The 19,026-nt window shown below is 45.3% G+C and overlaps 1 protein-coding gene across 1 annotated transcript in view; it reads left to right on the plus strand.

Moving 5' to 3' along the window:
- Positions 1–19,026, plus strand: part of LOC138287578 (sodium- and chloride-dependent GABA transporter 2-like) — a 633,422-nt gene that overhangs the window by 298,936 nt on the left and 315,460 nt on the right. Inside the window, exon 6 of the mRNA XM_069228136.1 lies at positions 8,014–8,148. Within this exon, the coding sequence (XP_069084237.1) occupies positions 8,014–8,148 (135 nt within the window). The remainder of the gene's footprint in view (positions 1–8,013; positions 8,149–19,026) is intronic.

The following is a 19,026-nucleotide window of genomic DNA, read 5'->3' on the forward strand; positions in this document are numbered from 1 at the left end:
ACCCATAGGGACCCCATGCAAAGGCTTCTGCAGGACTGGCATTGCAGTCTGTGTGAAAAGGTGCTAGCCCCCTTTCACTGCCATTTACACTGCACCAGGTAACTTAAAAGTCCCCCCTAGAGCAGTTCCTCCAGCCCAGCGGGCAGGGAGCAAAGTACCTGTGTGTGAGGTCACCCCTGCACTAGCAGAGGTGCCCCAACGACCTCAAGGAACATTTTTCCAGACTTCGTGAGTGAAGGGACGCCATTTTACACGTGCACTGGACATAGGTCACTGCCTATGTCCAGCTACATAATGGTAACTTCGAACATAGGCATGTTTGGTATCAAACATGTTAGAATCATGCCTTAGAGGACCCCCAGTATTGCCATTTTAGCCTTCTGGAGTTTTCCAGGCAGCCCCAGCTGCTACCACCTCCCAGACAGGTTTCTGCCCTCCTGTTGCTTGAAAAGCTTGAGCCCAGGAAGGCAGAACAAAAGATTTCCATTGGGAAAGGGGCGTTACACCCTCTCCTTTTGGAAATAGGTGTTACAGGCTGGGGAGGGGTAGCCTCCCCAAGCTTCTGGAAATGCTTTGAAGGGCACATTTGGTGCCCGCCCTCCTTGCATAAATCAGTCTACACCAGTACAGGGACCCCCAGTCCCTGCTCTGGTGCAAAACTGGACAAAGAAAAGGGGAGTGACCACTACCCTGTCTATCACCACCCCTGGAGTGATGCTCAGAGTGCCTCCAGAGGGTCCCTGGGTTTTGCCATCTTCGATTCAAGGTTGGCAGGGAACTCTGAGAGCATCTAAGTGGCCAGTGCCCTCAGGTGACATCAGAACCCTCCCCTGATAGGTGTTTGACCAATCCCCCTTTCAGGGCTATTTTGGGTCTCTCCTTTGGGTGGTTCCTCAGATTCGGATTACAATGACTCCAGATTATTTTTTAAGAGCTGATTAAACAGTGATGGTGACTCCGTATACCCTTGTGGAAGCCTACACCCTCTGTAGACTCTGTCCAGGAATTTGAAACTAAAAACAAACTGACTATCCTCATGAAGAGGCACTAAAAAGAAAGCTTGTGACAAGTCAGCCACTCTGAACCACTCTGCATCGCAAAGAATCTGAAACAGTATCACTGCTGGATTTGGCACCACTGAACAACATTTGACCACCAGATCGATCACTTTTCGCAAGTCCTGCACAATACACACTTTCCCACCTGGCTTTTTTAAGCCCATCATTGGTGAATTTCATGGACTGCTTAACACTTCCTTCAAAACCCCTTGTTTCAGAAAATCTCCAGTTATTTGCGTAATCTTCATCAGAACATGCTGTGGCATGTTATACTGTGGAAGTTGTGGGTACACTGCATTTGGCTTCAAAGTGATTTTAATCGGATACACTCCTTTAATCAAACCCACTTCTTTACCTGTCAGGCTCCAGACATCTTCCTTCACTGTTCCTTGTAAATCTGCATGCCGTTCTCTCACAGTAAACATTGGGAAAAACTCAATCAATGGGTATTCCTCACTAGCATTGTTGATCACTATTTCAGTCACCTGTTCTTCATCATCGCTATTAGTTTGTACTTCTATTCCAGTGTCTGAACAATTATTGGAGCTTTTTGTCTTGCACAGTAAGTCTCTTCCCAGTAGGGATCCTGGACTCAAGTCACATACTACAAACCTATGTAGTCCCTGGTAATTACCAATCTCAACCTGCACTGGATCTGTGATTGGGTTTGTCAACTGTCTATTCTTCATTCCCACAACTTGAACTGTTCTGCTTGAAAGAGGTAAATTCGGGACTTCCACACTTCTCACTGAAGAGCGTGTAGCTCCTGTGTCCACCCAAAATGAGACCTTATAACCCATCACCTTTCCCTTTACAAAAGGACCTCTCTGATCTACTTCTAAGGATGCTGCAAGCATACATGGCCCTTTATCCGAACTGTCACTCATCCATTCTTCGTTTATTTCATCCTCACTGTAAAATGGAAATTGGTGTACAGTGTCATTAATTCTGTTTTGTCTCTGACCTGTGACCTGCTGAGTAAGCACCACCTGTTGCTGCTCCATCGGGCTTGAGGTATCTGCATTTGCTGTCTAGGTACCATGGAAACCTGCTGCTGTATTGGTTGCAACTGTGTTAATTGTGCACTTGCACTTGCTGCATGGTTTGTAAATTCTGCACTCGATTCTGAACATTAGGAATAAATCCTTTCATTCTTGGGACTTTCAAAGTTTGAAATGTACTGACGTCACCTCCTTGCTGAACAACACCATCCTGCGCCATCAACGGACACTCCCGCTTCCAGTGTCCCACGTTTCCACACAAATGACACAGTAACATCTTTTTAATTCCCTGCATGTCATTCTGAACCACTACAGTACCCAAGTCCGGACCACGCATCATGTCCATTCCACGACCTCTACCTCACATTTGAGCTGCAACATAACAGTTCGCTGCTGCAGCGGCATAGGTTGTACTAGACTTCTTACACTCCTGCTTGTGCTGCCTTTATTTGCATCATCATTGCTTTCTCCTTCAGCTTTTTCTGCTTCAATTCAATCTCATCACTACAGTATTTTGCATACTGCAACACCTCATCAATTGGCTTTGCCAGCCAACAAATCAAATGACTCTTAATCATCTGTCCTACTTCTGGTCTCAAACCTTTGACGAACCTGAACACAAAATGCAACATGTCTTTCGGCTCAATTGCTTCCTTACAACTGTACTCTTTAAACACCTTTAACAATCTTTCATAGTAGGTATGTATTGACTCTTTAGACTCTTGAACTGTTCTGTCACTTCTTTGCCAGTCACTATTTTTGGGAAAAATTCTTGCATTCAGGAACTCAATCACCTTATAGTAATGTTTCATCACCTCAGGTAAAGGTGCACCCGTTACTCTATCCTTTTCCGGTTCACTTGTTGGCCAATACACTGCTCTCTTACACTCAACCCACAAGTCGTCTGGAACCACTATCTCCAACAATGTGTTTAAGTCTTCCCACAAATATTTAGAAAGTTTCACAAGCCTGTCTGTCTGCTGATACCACTCGACCAGTTTCTCTCTCAGTTTTGGGTAATCATTTGTAAATGACAATATATCACTCCTGTGCCATGGGACATGATCAAGCTGCCCTCCTGGAATTTCTCTCATTGGAAGCATCTTTACTGATTCCTTTTCTTTCTGAACATCTTCAGACCAATCTTGTGAATCTCGTTTCTGCTTATCCTTCTTCTTCGCCCATCTACCTTCCCACTTTTTTAATGCTCCCCAGATCTGAGCACTCTGCAACAATTCTTTTGAGTGAGCCTTCATTCCCGCTGATCTCATATGCTCAAAATCCTTCGCCTCTAAATCTAACCTATAACTGCGCTTCAAATGCTTTGTTTTCTCAATCGCGATGTCATGTTTCTCTGCCAGCTTTTTCAATTTCTGATGCATTTTACTCACTTCTCTTGTAATTCTGGGGCACAGATAAATCAGCTCTTCTTCTGTGTAGGATTCTAACCTCTTCATGCCCATTGTTCCCTCAACTAGCTCCGTTGCTTCTGTGGTTAACCTCACACGATTTATCTGCTCTTCACCCTTGGATGTATTTTGAAGTGTGTTTAGACTGTCTAACCATTCACTCATTTGTTTTGCTGCTCACCCCTGTAATGAGATGTTACTAGCATTCAGCACTAGTACCTGTTGCATCGCTGCACCTGGGGTTTGCGGCATCAAAAGTTTCAAACTTTGACTTGCATTCGGGCCATTTACTGCATCTAGAAGTGCTACAAGTGGACTAAGATCCATTAACGGTCTAGATCCATTGAAAGTCTGACCCACAGACGACATCATCTGCACATGATCACTCACTCCCCTTCTCACAAGACTCTGTGACATTTCATTCTGACTTCCTGCACTCGCCTTCTTTTGTGCGAATAAAGGTACAGCTGGACCAAGAGTAATCGGTAGCGATATTGCATCTGAAGCTGCCCTGAAACTTTCACCTTGTGGAAAAGTTGCCCCCATCACCTGATTCATAACTAGTGTAATGTCTGACTGTGTTCCTGTTATCGCTATAAACTTCAGCAAACCCTGTGGCTGTGTCGGAGGCAAAAACATTGGAGTCGGCTCTGTTTGAACTAGCATTGGCCTCAGGAGCAGTTGCTCCGTTGGCACCACCAAGTTTGAAATCGTTTCAAGGGCTGGCACATCTGGATAAATTCTCTGTATCAATGGTGGATGCATCTGCGCTTGGACCACAGTTGTAATCCCTGCATTAGGTGTACTTTGTACTACCCCTGGTATCTGTCCCCTATCTGTCTGTATGGGTCCCTCTGTTCCCAATGCTTGTGCTGGAGCATTTGTAGTGGCACTAGTACTTGGACCCCCTGAATAAGTCCCAAAGGGTGGAGGGCGATCCCTCAACAGCTGCGTAATAAGGTCCTAAACATCTGAGTCCTCATCGTCTACATAAGGCTTTTTATTTTTCTTTGTCCCTGCACTCTCACTCTCCTTAGCATTATCTTCTTTCTCTGTCTCGACTTCCTCTGTGATTGCAGGAAACAATTTAATTCACGGTAGTGGCACTGTTCTCTACCTTTTCTGTTCCCAATCCCACTTAGCTTCAGCTAAGGATTTTTCTACTCTTTTTATTCTCCTCTTGAATTTCATTTCTTGTTGCTGTCTGACCACCAGCTCCCAAACCGCTAAAGCCTCAAACTGTGCTGGCCTCGGTAATGGCTTCATCTCATATAATGCCATTCGCAAATTAAATGTTCCCTGCTCTGGAAACGCTTAGGCACCTAACTTCATTGTTAGCTTACACCATCGCTTTAACCAAAAACACAGTGCAACACCTCACTCTTCCATCACAATATAAGCCAGAGAATTTTCCGGTGGGGTTGGCTCCTCCACTGACGCCTTAATGTAAGAATCACCCTTCATAGCACTTCTGACTGCCTTGAAAAACTTCATTTTGTCTACTGTATTTATTTCGATTCAATAATGAAATTACTTTTACTCCCAAGATTCCCTTCCCCCGCTTACTCAACCAATTGCCTCTTACGGATGGCTGCCAATCCGCTTGCGACTCTTCTCACTAACCAACCTATCCCAGCGCAGTACACTCTGACGTCACACTCACACACTGTGGCTGACAAAGTCTTGCGGCTTGATCTAAATTTCAACTCACACAACTAATGCAGATTATTGCGAACACTTTATCCAAAAACCAATAACTAAAACAAACCTGCTGGTTTACTACAGGAAGGGACACAATCGCTTCAGAGACATTACGGATTTTCAGCAATGGCCCTTTCGCTCATGTAAGTATTCCTCTTTCTCAGTCTCCCACATTAACAAGCAAAATTTGACCCACAAATTTTTACTCTCAACTGATCAATGGGTCTGTCCTGGTGCACATAGGACTCGCCAAATCTCAGTCGAAAGATGTATTTTACTCATCTATCTCACACACCGATTTGTTGACCACACCCGATCAACCTACTAAACCAGACAGATTACAACATATAATCAAGTGTCTCCTACACTTGTCAATATACTCCGGAGTCTTAGACTACGCAGGGGCCGTACATCACCAACAACCAAGTGGATCATTTTTTAGCACAAAGCACCACACGCATGTGAATTTTGACAACTTCCCTGCTCTCATACTGCAGAGTACGCACACTCCTACTAAACCTTAACTGGAGTATGCAAACTCCCTACTTTACCTCACATACATCACAATTCACCTGCGGTTTGCTCAAGCCCGTGCATGCGCAACCTACCACTTTCACACTATCACAAAAATGCTGAGAACATACCCAACTTTACTAGCAGGATCTGGGAAAGTCATTTCTGGACTTATGTGGACATCATCCTTGCTACAATTACCATTTCAGAAAAACAAAAACCAAACCTCATAAAATATGAACAACTAACCCTAACTTAAACTACCACTATAACCAGTAATCACCACATAACTAGTTCTCCAAGGAAACTAACCATCAAGCTGCAACCAAAAACTGCAAGCACGCCTGGTCCTTAGTAAGTAAACTTAAAATGGGACGCATATAGGTCGATGAACCTTTTGAATCGCATGGAGTATCCCAGTCATGCGGTGACCACTGAATCAATAATTAACATCAATAATCAAGAAAACATTCTATGACAAAGCAGCTAAAAAAACATCTACTCATGTATAACCACAACTCGGTAAAAGAGTTAAACAATTTTTATTTTCCTATTGATTACAATTCTAAATCATCCGTTAGTTCAATCTTTATTAAATCCACTCAATTATTAATTTGTTAATGGAAAACATCATAACATAACTTGAAGGAAACCATATGCATGAATGTATCTACATAGGCCAAGAATACCAGCATTAATAGCAGAGTTCAGCAAATAGCTCGTCAGTCAATTGTCACTGTCAACTTCACCTTTAACAGCCTACCTAACCAAGATTAGCATCAGCATGTGGGCCTTCATGCAAAACAATGTAGAGAAAAACATTAATTTGGAAAAATCAATGTAAATGAGAATTCTATAATCAGCGCAATTGGTACCTAGAAGAAAAGGCACAACTTGTCAGTCACATTTTCATAGCTACCTATCCAGGATGGATCAGCAACAAGTCAGTCTTCGTCAATTAGTCAGCCACGCATTAGGCTCACAGAGTATAAGCCTAATGACAGAACCTCGGACAGCGTCTCCTGACGTCATCACTTCACACCTTGAATTTCGCATCTGCCTAAAGTCTCCAGCATCTGAAGATTTAGCCCCTTGTCATGGCTTTTCATTAGGGTCTCCCAGTCCATCCCCCTAATTCCTAATTGGTCAGTCAGTCAGCAGATATAACTTTAACCTATAGTACTTGGTTACCAAATCTACTAATTTCAATATCAGTCCGTTCACAAGATGTGGATTGGTCCAGTATACGATGTCCTCATCATCTGGCTCTTCAGGTATCGAAATTGTTGCATGTTCCTCTTCAGTCAATGCCATCAGTGTTCAAGTCCTGGGAAAGTACATTTAGCCTACTCTACACATAATTGTATCAAATTGTCTTCATCATCTCCAGTCTGCCGGTACATTGCAGAAAATTCTAGCTAAGCAACTTTAAAATCGGGTGAGTCAAAGACAGTTCATAGCAGCTTCTTGCAAACGCGGTTATTGTTTCTCCTCTCTGTGTGTGAGGCCTAGGAAGACTAGGCCTTAAGTTTGGCTAAGTTAGCACTACAAATTGAAGCAAAACATAGGTTATACATTTCAATATGACACATTACTAAATTTTTCTCATATATTTTCATCATTTCATACAGTTTCAGTTATATTAGTACACATGGCGGTCATACCCTGAGGGCACATTTTCAAACGTGGACATTATTTTCTCTACGATTAATTTCTCTACACATTCATTTTCATTATCAAGCACATAAACATCATTAATAATTTTCTCAATTAACATATCTGCTTCAAAAGATTCAAGGATGTCATACAAGAAGTCATGATTGATGTAATATGCTGGGTAATTCTCAGTGCATGGCGAGGGCACAAGTTATAGTTACCCTAGTCCCTGCATTCATTCAGTTGCTTTATGGATATGAAGAGGCCTTGAACTGTGCAACCTCCTTCCCCCTTTCAAGATTAGTGCTTCCCTGGATCACAGCTGCTTGTGTTTCATCCTGACATTAAACTAATCTAGAAGTGTACAACAACCCTATTCTTGATAGCCCTGTGTAAAGATGTTACATGTTCAACAGAATAGAGAATAAAGAATGTGATGAGGTAGCTATGACATCAGATGGAATGTGTGGGCGGAAGACAAGAGGGCTGAAGAGCGGAGGAGCTCTTCTGGGGATGTCAAGTAGTGAGAATGAATAGAAAGAAGAAGACATTTGACTGCAGTGTGATCTTGACACCCTGGTTTTTAGAAATTAATTTATTTTTGTTTGAAGTCTTATTTTTCGATTGTTTGTTTCTCTGAACCCTCATTCTTGGTTTACTGTCTTTATCTTCCAGGTTGTTTATTTCACTGCTACATTCCCTTACCTCATGCTACTAGTTCTTTTAATCAGAGGTGTCACCCTTCCTGGGGCTCTGCAAGGGATCCAGTTCTACCTTTACCCAGACCTGAGCCGACTCAAGGACCCCCAGGTAAGGGAAAGACTTACTTTGTGCAGCTGTTGAATGTTCTGGTGTTGTGATGTTTGCATACACTCTTGAGCTAATCTATATTTTTCCTTCCAAAGTGTCTTCATTCTGAAATTATCACCTAAAAATCAACTCAATCTTCAGCAATATATTGGCCCTCATTACAACCTTGGCGGGTTGAACCGCCGGGCGGCCACCAATGCGGCCGCACTCCCGTGGGGTCCATTAAAAGATCCCCGCTGGGCCCACTAGCCCAGCGGGGATCTGGGCCGCAACACGGGAGCCGGGTCCAAATGGAGCCGGTGGTGTTGCGGCTGTGCGACGGGTGCAGTCGCACCCGTCACGCTTTTCACTGTCTGCTACGCAGACAGCAAAAAGCTCCATGGGGCCGTGACAGGGGGCCCCTGCACTGCCCATGCCAGCGGCATGGGCAGTGGAGGGGCCGTGACAGGGGGCCCACGACTCCCCTTTCCGCCAGCCTTTTCATGGCGCTTCTTACCGCCATGAAAAGGCTGGCGGGAGGGGGACTCGTAATCCCCTGGGCAGCGCTGCAAGCAGCGCCACCCTGGGAGATTTAAACCACTGGGACCAATGTGTCGGGAAACCGCCATTCCCGGCTGTGCGACAATGCCCCTGGAAGCACTGCCAGCCTGTTGGCGGTACTTCCTCCAAAACAGCCCTGGCGGACGAAGACCGCCAGGGTTGTAATGAGGGCCATTGAGTGTGAAGCAAAGATATATAGGTATAATTAATATGGTCAATCAATGTGTAATTTTAATATTGTTTGTATAACATTCACCATTGGGAAAATCCACCCAACTTAGCAGCCATTTTATGAAAGGTTGGGTGGTAAGCTCCACTCCCATGGCAGAGTTGGTGGAGTTTTGCCCACTTAATGCTGTGCTTTCAATATTTTTTCTTGCACACGGCTCTCCACTGTTAAGTTGGTGAGTACAAGAAAAACGAGCACTAGACCGCCTCCCAATGAGATTTCTTAATGCTGGCACTGGCAGCAGGTCGCTACCGCTTGAGTTGAGAAAGCTGCCACTCATATTGAGAAAGCTGCAGCTTGAGGAAAAAATCTACTCGAGTGGCAGAAAGAAGTAGCACCCTCTAAGTGCTGCATGGTGGTGATTCGCAGACACTTGATCTACATGTTTAGTAGGTTAAACCTTTTTTAAATAGGTTGAGAGGGTAGACAAATGCATAAAATAAAACAAGGGATTTACACAGTAGACGGACTTCCAATATGCAAACAAATTCTTTGCTTATTGATTTATTTGGAATGTTTAGAAGTGCTGCACTTAATCTTCGCAATTAAATCAGAAGTGTTCTTTCTTGGTTAACCAGCCATGAGACCGAGCACATGAAAAAGAACAGTATACTTTAAGTGTTCCTCTCCACTAACAATAATCATTAGCAAAGACAGTACCACGTTTGTATGGTGTGTAGAAGGGCAAGATGATGCCAAGCATACCTCAATCCTATTGGTTTTGTGAGTCTTTGTTTATCTGGTAGTCCCAGCATCAGAGTGTAGACAAAATCATCTGAAACATTAATGCTACTGAAAAAAGGGTTGCTTTGTGTCATGTAACTTCCATGTTTTTAAGCACACTTATCAATGCTCTCAACCCATTGTTGTCTGTTTTGTGACCTACCTCTTATTAACGTGGGGGCCATCTTGCATTGATAAGAGCATGTAGAATATCAATCGAACCTAGTGTGATCCAAGCTCCTTAAAGGGAAAATATAATGCAATACGTTCACCATTAATGTTGAGAGTGCCATACATGGCATACCTAAAAACAGAAAGGTTATGAAATTGAAATATTTATTTACAAGACTAAATATTCATCAGTAGGCCAGTTGTACATAGCACAGTAAATCACATAACTGTGGAATCACTGAAAAACACATTTTAAGGAAAACTGTTCAAATTTGCGTTGAAATTTATTTTTGCATACAATCATTATTTGTTTATGATATTTTATTGCACTGCTTTACTTATGTAAATAATATGAAAAACTTGTTCTAGAGCTGAGGTACTTAACATTTTCAATTCTGTGTTTTCCCAGTGACTCACTGCTTCAAGCCAAAGACCCAAGGGTTAGGCAACCTCAGCCAATACAAAAGAATACAGAAACAAGTAACATTAGAGCAGTTACACACATTATGAAATATGATAAAAAGAGTATGCAAAAAACAAACCTTCTAATTTTAATGGGAAGTTTGGAGCTTTTCAAAATTTGGAATTAGGAAATCACTTTCCTTTTTTTGTGCTCCTAATGCATGCTCTCTTTACCAGTAGATTCTAATGGCCAAATGTACAACCTTTTGTTTTGCGACTCGCAATTTGGGATCCATTTGGGAATCGCAAATTGCGAGTCGCAAAACAAACTGTACAACAGTGCTAAATACACTGTTAGCGATTCCCAATGGGGACACAAATGACCTACCTCATCACCATTCATGAGTTAGGTCACAATTTGTGACCCGAATTGGATTGGCCGCACTCAGGATGGTGGCATGCTGGGGACAGCAGACCACAATGTCTGTGATTGCTTTTTCAATAAAGTATTTCTTTTTTTAAATGTAGCCCGTTTTCCTTAAAGGATGCATTTGAGAAAGAAAAATGAAAAGATTTCTTTTCCTTTTTTCAGAGTAGGCAGTGGTCTACATTTACTGTCACAAAACAATCAGACATCCCCCTGCGAGTTGCAATTAAGAAGGGACCCATAGGGCCAGATGTAGCAAAGGTTTTTACCCATTCTGTGTCTATGGGAAAAAGTGTTTGTACATATGTCCCTATATTGTGTACCGACTCGCAAAATAGGGATGGTACATCCTATCGGCCCATTTTGCGGTTGCAAACAGTGATTTTCATCGTTTGCGACCGCAAAAAGGCATCGTACATCAGGCCATATATTCTGTTTGCTGTACTTATGATGCGTGACTCAATGTAAGGATCCCAAATTAATAATTAGCGTTCAGCAAACGTTCTAAGGAATTAGACTCCACCAGATGTTAGATAAAAATGTCCTGTCTGATAATCCTGTGTGCAACATACATGCTTTTAATGGTTCATTTGAATGGTTTAACGTTGATCAAACACATGATCCTTTCTCTCTATACTCAATTGTCAATATTGAAGGTATGCATTATACTTTTTAGATGAAATCTCCCTAAATCTAGAAAGAGCGCACTGATGGGCTTTTGCCCATTCATTATTAGCCGTACTGCTATTCAGTCCTCCCATACTGAAATTGCGTAACTGACAGGGGAGAACTTTCTGTCTGCAGAGGCAAGGGAATTCGGGAGAAAACAGAAATAAAACGATTCACATGTTATGCTTGCCTCATTGCCTGTCATTTAATTTTAGGTATCCTTTTCAATGAAGCAAGGAACATCCCCAATATTGGTTGTTCCATAGATTCACAACTGTCTTGGAAATGCAATGCTTAAGTATGCAGTTGTTCGCTTTGTAGTTGTATACTAGGGCTTGTTAAGAAAAAGCCTTGCATTTTTTTTGTAATCACGATCTGAGATTACTATCATGTTTTGAATAATGACTCTCCTGTGCTGCGTATTCCAATCTTGATACATCACTACCCTGCCCCTCCAGACATTGGTCATCATTTAAGGTGTGCCAATGCAAGCACAAACAAAAGCAAAACATTAGGATGATACATTTGAAAAAATCTCGGACTGTGAAATTATATAAGGAACAACACATAATTCTTGCCAACTAGAGATATGGATACAATAGAGACCACATTTGGGCTTATTTACAAGCACCTAGTGGCTCCTTGCACCACGCTAGCATTTTTTTTTTAACGCTAAGGCTATGTCACGGAGGCCTTTTTCTACGCGTCAGATTTGCAAAGTGGTACAATGCAGGCTTTGGGCCACTTTGTAATCCAATGGCGCCACATTATGCCTGCACCAGGCGTAATGTATGCAAGATGGACGTCCCCCCATTAGGAGGCCCAGAAAAATGGTGCAGTAAAATTTTCGAGATTTCACTGCACCTTTTTTCCTGTCATTTTCAAGGCAGGCGTTAAAGTGATTCTCCCATTGTTTCCAATGGGCCTCCATAAGCATTGCTGAACTAGTGCCATCATTTTTGGTGCCAGTCGACCAATGAGCTACAATAGCATCAAAAATATTGACACTATTGTGCTAATGTGTGCCATGGTGAACCGTATTGTAATACAGCGCTACCATGGTGATGTTAGGTGGGCGCAAGGGGCGCTCAAGAAAAGTGACGCATCATAGCTGATGTGCAACTTTCTTAAAAATATCCCCCTTTTTCTTTCTTACATAGACTGATGAAACAGGCTTTACGACAAAAAGGTAGTCCACTCCTCATCTAACTTTTCAAGGACACTCTTCAGCTTATTATTGGATGCATGTGCCACAAACACATAAAATAACCTTCGGGTACTCCATTGGCTACATGCAAAACTGATTAGAATTTTATATCCTGTGCATAGCTTATATCCTCTGCACAGCATCAGATGGTGCGATCTGTGCTACAGGACATATTTGCATTAAATAAAAGCAGCTATTGGCTCTAATGCCAACGACGTAGTTGGTGACTTGTTCCGAGTTTCTTGCTATTCCCGATCTGGGAACAGGACTTTTGAGATTGGATTACACCAGGTGTTGACATTTTTCTCTACACAAATGTCACCAGTTAAAAGCTGGTGAAATGTATGTTGGAAAATACTGCTGCGTTTCAAACTTTGCTGCTTGAGACGGAGAAAACATGGACTGTTTACTCAATTTTCCTTTCTGTGTGTGGAAATGCAAATGAGAATGCAGCATCTTACTTCTAAATAATGCATACGGTGGCATTGATGTTTAGCAAGTTGGTATTTATTAGCTGACAAGAAAACTGGACCGTCAGAATAAGGGTTCAAATGATGTATCCACGTTTTGTAGTGGAATTAGAGCGTACGAACATATGTAAATTCCAATGAATTCGGAAATAATTTGCTGCACAGAAAAAGACAGAAGTTTAAGAAAAAACCTATGTTCAATTCTCACCTAAATGATGAAAATCTTCATATTTTTCCTGTGCTGCTCCTGAAGGATTATTTGTTCTATACTGGGCACTGCCATGGGTAACATCCTCAATAAAGCAGCATTACAAACTTTGAGACATGATTAGAGTGTAATATTTCTGCTCTCAAACAAGCTGGGCAATATTCAGATCTACAAGATAGAGCCCTCAGAATATTGCAGCATCAATTAGCAAATTTTGCACTGTCTCTATGAGGCACACAATTGCAATTTGTTGGAATTTTGAAGCACTTTGTTTTGGTCTTCTCACCATCCAAAATGGATTGGCTCTATGCCTTTTTCCAGGGCTTTAGCAGCTACACCAGTACCTCCTACTCAGTCTAAGGTTGCCTTTTAGATCGATTGTGACTTTCATAAAGGATAGAGTCTCAGGTGGTGGTAACTCTAGAAAAAGTATTGCAAAGCCAATAGGTTTGATGTTTGTAGAAACATAACACCATGTGGTTACCTTACTGGAAACTGCCTGAATGGGAATGCTAATACTGTTCCACAAATTGTATGAGAGAGGTTGTTTTTTATCAATATTTATTAAAATCCAATTCAATGGAGAAGTCGATTTTTGATGAACATGAAGAAAATTTAACTTTTTAAAAAAGCTACTTTTTCCCAGTCTGAAGATGCTAGATGCTAATTTGCATTAACTATCCAGTAACACTTAGCCCAGGAAGAAGTGTGAAATTCCTCCCACGAGTAAACCTGAGTAGAACTCTGAAGACTGGACCCGTTCCCCCTTATGTCCAACACAGAGAGGGGGACTCTAAGATTCCGTTTGCTGACCTCCTGTGTCGCTTCAGGGACACAACATGCTGCAAGATGCCTTTCTCTTTGAGTGCCCAGCTGACCAGAAGCAAATGCACCTGGACAGGACCTTGTTGATGGCTTGTGTCAAAGTGAGTTCTGATGCCTTAGTCCTGTCCCTGAGGTCCGGGGAGCCATGGAAGTGAACTAGTGGAGATACTCCAGAAACCCTTAGAATTTGGGATGTAAAAGATTAAGGGGGTCATTACGACCCTGGCGGACGGTGTTAAAGCTGCGGTAATACCGCAAACAGGCCGGCGGAAAAAAAAGGGAATTATGACCCTGGCGGAAACTGCCAACAAAGACAGCCACTTTAACACACCGCCTGCTGCGGCGGTACAGACAAGCAGCTCGGCGGTCACCGCCAACAGACAGGCGGAAGACAATGTACCGCCCATAGAAACACAGCCCGCTAATCCGCCACCTTTTCCGGGGCGGATTCACCGTGGATAAAAACAAGGCGGAAACAGTTGCTGCAATGGGTAAACGCTCTCCTGAACACATCCCACGAGGAACGCGGACTCCATGGAGCCGGATCTCCAAATACTCCCTGTGCTTGTCTTTCTGCTCCTCTACGACCACCATCTACGTAGGCGCCGAAGACAACGGTGAGTAGTGCACCTACGGCATGGGGGAGGGAGGAGGCAAAAGTTAGGGGGACACCCACGAAACACCCCCACCCCCACCCTCGCATATTACAACATACATGCCAATGCATCCACAGAAATCACAGTAACAACCCACAATCCCCCCGGAAGAATGCAAAGACAAAGAGAAATCTGTTCAAACATTGTAATGTTGCAATATACATGTCTTGCAAAAATATACAGATATATACGAAAATCAGGCAGAAATATATACATTACGAGAAGTAGTGCAGATATGTACATATCAATGTCCGTGCACCACTAGTCCAAACATGCATGGGCGAGGCCCACAAAAGATACCTGACCACAATCGGAGAGAACACTGCCGGGGCATCAGATAGACATACTACAGGCACCTCAGGGGGAAGGGAAGGGGGGGCACCTCAGCCGGATGACTGCAAAGCCAGATCCACGACGGGGCTCCATGCCCACTGTGCCATCCTGGGGAGTGCAAAGCCACAGTCTCTCAAGTCTCTACAGTGGGTGGCTTGCCCACTGTGCCATCCTGGGGAGTGCAAAGCCTCAATTTCGCAAGTAGATAACATCCACCAGTGGCTCGTGAGGGGGACTGGTGCCCAGACTGGATTAGTCTCCCCGTGAAAGTTCCTGTCCCGTCACTGTCCCAGCTGCACATGGGATAAGGATGCTTGATGTGGCGGCCTATTCATTCTTACCCGGTGCATGCCCTGTTCAGCAGTGCTTTGCCATGGCGGTCTTTGCCCGGTTCAGCGGTCTTCACCATGGCGTTCTTTCCCCTGTTCAAGTGGTGCTTTGCCATGGCGGTCTTTGCCCTGTTCAGCAGTGCTTTGCCATGGCGGTCTTTGCCCTGTTCAGCGGTGCTTTGCCATGGCGGTCTTTGCCCTGTTCAGAGCGGTGCTCTGCCATGGCGGTCTTTGCCCTGTTCAGCGGTCTTCACCATGGCGGTCTTTGCCCTGTTCAGCGGTGCTTAGCCATGGCGCTCTTTGCCCTATTCAGCGGTGCTTTGCCATGGCGGTCTTTGCCCTGTTCAGCGGTGCTTTGCCATGGCGGTCTTTGCCCTGTTCAGCGGTCTTCACCATGGCGGTCTTTGCCCTGTTCAGCAGTGCTTTGCCATGGCGGTTCTGGTACGGACATTGGTGTGTGGCATGACGTTCCATAGACTGGGCATTGGTGTGTGGCATGACATTCCCTCATAGCCCACATGGGTTTTGGCAGCCGGGGCCCTCCTGGGCTCTGACTCCGGCGGTGGCGGTGGTCCCCTGACCAGTGACGATACTTGGGCCCTCCTGGGCTATGACTCCGGCGGTAGTCTCCTGACCAGTGACGATACTTGGGCCCTCCTGGGCTATGACTCCGGCGGTGGTCTCCTGACCAGTGACGATACTTGGGCCCTCCTGGGCACTGACTCCGGCGGTGGTCTCCTGACCAGTGACGATACGTGGGCCCTCCTGGGCACTAACTCCGGCGGTGGCGGTGGTCTCCTGACCAGTGACGATACTTGGGCCCTCCTGGGCTATGACTCCGGCGGTGGTCTCCTGACCAGTGACGATACTTGGACCCTCCTGGGCACTGACTCCGGCGGTGGCGGTGGTCTCCTGACCAGTGACGATACTTGGGCCCTCCTGGGCTATGACTCTGGCGGTGGTCTCCTGACCAGTGACGATACTTGGGCCCTCCTGGGACGTGACTCCGGCGGTGGCAGTGGTCTCCTGACCAGTGACGATACTTGGACCCTCCTGGGCACCCTACTCCGGCGGTGGCAGTGGTCTCCTGACCAGTGACGATACTTGGGCCCTCCTGGGCTATGACTCCGGCGGTGGTCTCCTGACCAGTGACGATACTTGGGCCCTCCTGGGACATGACTCCGGCGGTGGTCTCCTGACCAGTGACAACGGTGCTGGCGGTTGGGTCTCGACCGCCGGGAATGATGCCGCCCTTCTCCGCCGTGATACTCACAACTGGCTGGGCAGACTTCCTCTGGCCCTTCCCCACCTTTGGTGGAGTCACAGCTGACTCTCCAATCCCCTTGGAACCCATGTGAGTTGTTTTCCCACCAGGAGTCTTCACACGGTCCTGTCGTCCACTCTCCAATTTCAGAGCCTTTACAGGGAGTGGGCTGCCAGTGCCTTGGCTCCGGGCCACACTGCCTGCCCTGGTGGCCGGTGGTTTTTTGGCTGAGGCGCTACGACAGGACTGATGAAATGGAGGGGGGGGTGGGGGCAAAAAGGTCAACTTTACAGAGGGACAGTTTCTGACGAACACTGGGATGGGTAGTTGGAGGGGGTCTGGGAGTGGAGGAAGAGGAGGTGGTTGTAGGAGGTGTCACTTTAGGTGTTTTGGGTGCAGGTGCAGGTACTGGAGGTTGTCGTGAGGTGGATGGATGTTGGGTGTGTGGTTGCCGGCGTTTGTGTACTTTGGGAGGGGGTGTCACAGACACACTGGGAGAGGACACAGGGGACGTGTAAATGGCAGTGGAGGTGGTGAGTGCAGGTGAGCGGCTGGGTGTCCTTGTGCGATTCATGGTGCCTGTACATGTGGTGCATGCAGGTGTGTGTGTAGACGAGACTGGGAGGGAGGAGGGAGAAGAGGAGGAGGGGTACACAGTGGAGGCCGTGGATGTTGCTTTGTCTGTATGTGGGTGAGGCTTGCGTGAGTGTCTGTGGGTTGTGTGCTGCCTATGTTTGCTTTAGCTACTTGTGTGTGCTGACTTGTGTGCATGCTGGGCTGGGGTACAGGGGATTGGGTCTCTGGGTGGAGGAGGTTGGAGGGGGGAGGCTAGACACAGGGACAATGGCTGCCATCAGTGCTGAGGCCAGAGATTGCAGGGTTCGCTGAAGGACAGCCTGACCAGAATGAATGCCCTCCAGGAGTGCATTACTGTGTTGCAACTCTCGTTCTACACCCTGGATGGCATTCACAATGGTAGACTGCCCAACAGTTAATTTAGTGACTATAAGGGTTCCCCCTGATTAGAGTTTTGATTATCGATTGAGGTGGGCAGTCACCCACTCCAAATAATAATCCAATTTCTTACATTGATATGAAGTGGTGGGAGCCAGGATTTGTATTTTGCAGTACCATGTAATGATTTCTTTTACAATTTAAAATTTCCTATATAAACTGACAGCAGAAATTGACTTGCTAAATTTTAATTGAATTTCATTTTGCACTCAATTTTTGTGCCTTATGTTTTGGGGATCATGGTGGTAGATATAGATAATGTGACAGCCTTAGCATGGCGGAGCTGAAGAAAATATGCAAGCAATGAGGGCTCTCTTGCCCACAGAGCTCGATAAAAAAGCTAACCTGTGTCCTAGCACCAGGGTGTCGATGAACGTACCTGGGGGTGAACCCAAGAAGTGTGGCCCAGATTCCCCTATGCAGAGGGAAGGGAAAGACCGGGATAATGGAAAAAGTTCTCCAAAGGGTCCCAAAAGAGTTTTGAGTGGAATAAATTACCAGACCACTTCAAAGCAGAAGGGGAGTTCTGTTGGGAATTAAAAAGGGTGTCATATCACCAGGCCCAGTGTTATGCCTGTCTACAGACAGGGCCTAAGAGGGGGTATCCTGTCTGTACCTGGAAGTCCCCTCCACAGGTGGGCACTCCACAGGGGCAACTAGTGTAGCCCCAGGGGTAGGTTATTCCCAGGAGGAGAGGATAGAACATGCCCTTATATCCCTTAGTTGAGAGGGGACAAGAAGGTAGCTAGTGATACCTGAGGGTATTAGACATCTCTTCAAGAAGTTTACACTTCCTGTAGCTCCTCTACAGTATAGCTCTCCCAGCCAGACCATGGTAGTAGGAAGGCTGGTTTCCCTAGAACAGTATCTGCCAAGACAGGTTTGTAAGGTAACGCAGGCCCATGAGAAATCTGTCCACTCTATGTCCTTGGTATCCTTAGAATGGGGGGAGGCCCAGAGGAAGGTCATTGTCGGTCCACAGATGTGCATTGACTACATCCTTGGCAATGGGCTCCCAGCGGTGAGAAAAGGCCCGGGAGGGGAGGCCACCCATGGTACCCTGAAACCACAGATTTGTAGGGTACAGTCCAGAGGATTAGACAAGAACTAAGGGCCAGGAGGTGGATTCCATGCACAGTGGAAGGACCAGAGTGTGAGGGGTCACTTGATCTGAGAAGAGAACACTCCGAGACTCACCCTGGTGAGGCCATGTCTGACCTGGAGGTACTTATTGTACTTTCTCAAAGACAGAAGATAGGAGACCTGCATCAGGCAGACCCCTACATGGCACCAACAGAGTGTTTCACCCTTGAGAGGGACTGTAGTCTGCCCTGCAAGTGCTGGACTGTCTGGCACATGTTTAGTCTTAGGATACAAGACCCATAACTGGAAATCGAGTCTTAGGGGGTCA

The sequence above is a fragment of the Pleurodeles waltl genome, chromosome 4_1 (genome assembly GCF_031143425.1).
Source record: "Pleurodeles waltl isolate 20211129_DDA chromosome 4_1, aPleWal1.hap1.20221129, whole genome shotgun sequence".
NCBI classification, from domain to species: Eukaryota; Metazoa; Chordata; class Amphibia; order Caudata; family Salamandridae; genus Pleurodeles; species Pleurodeles waltl.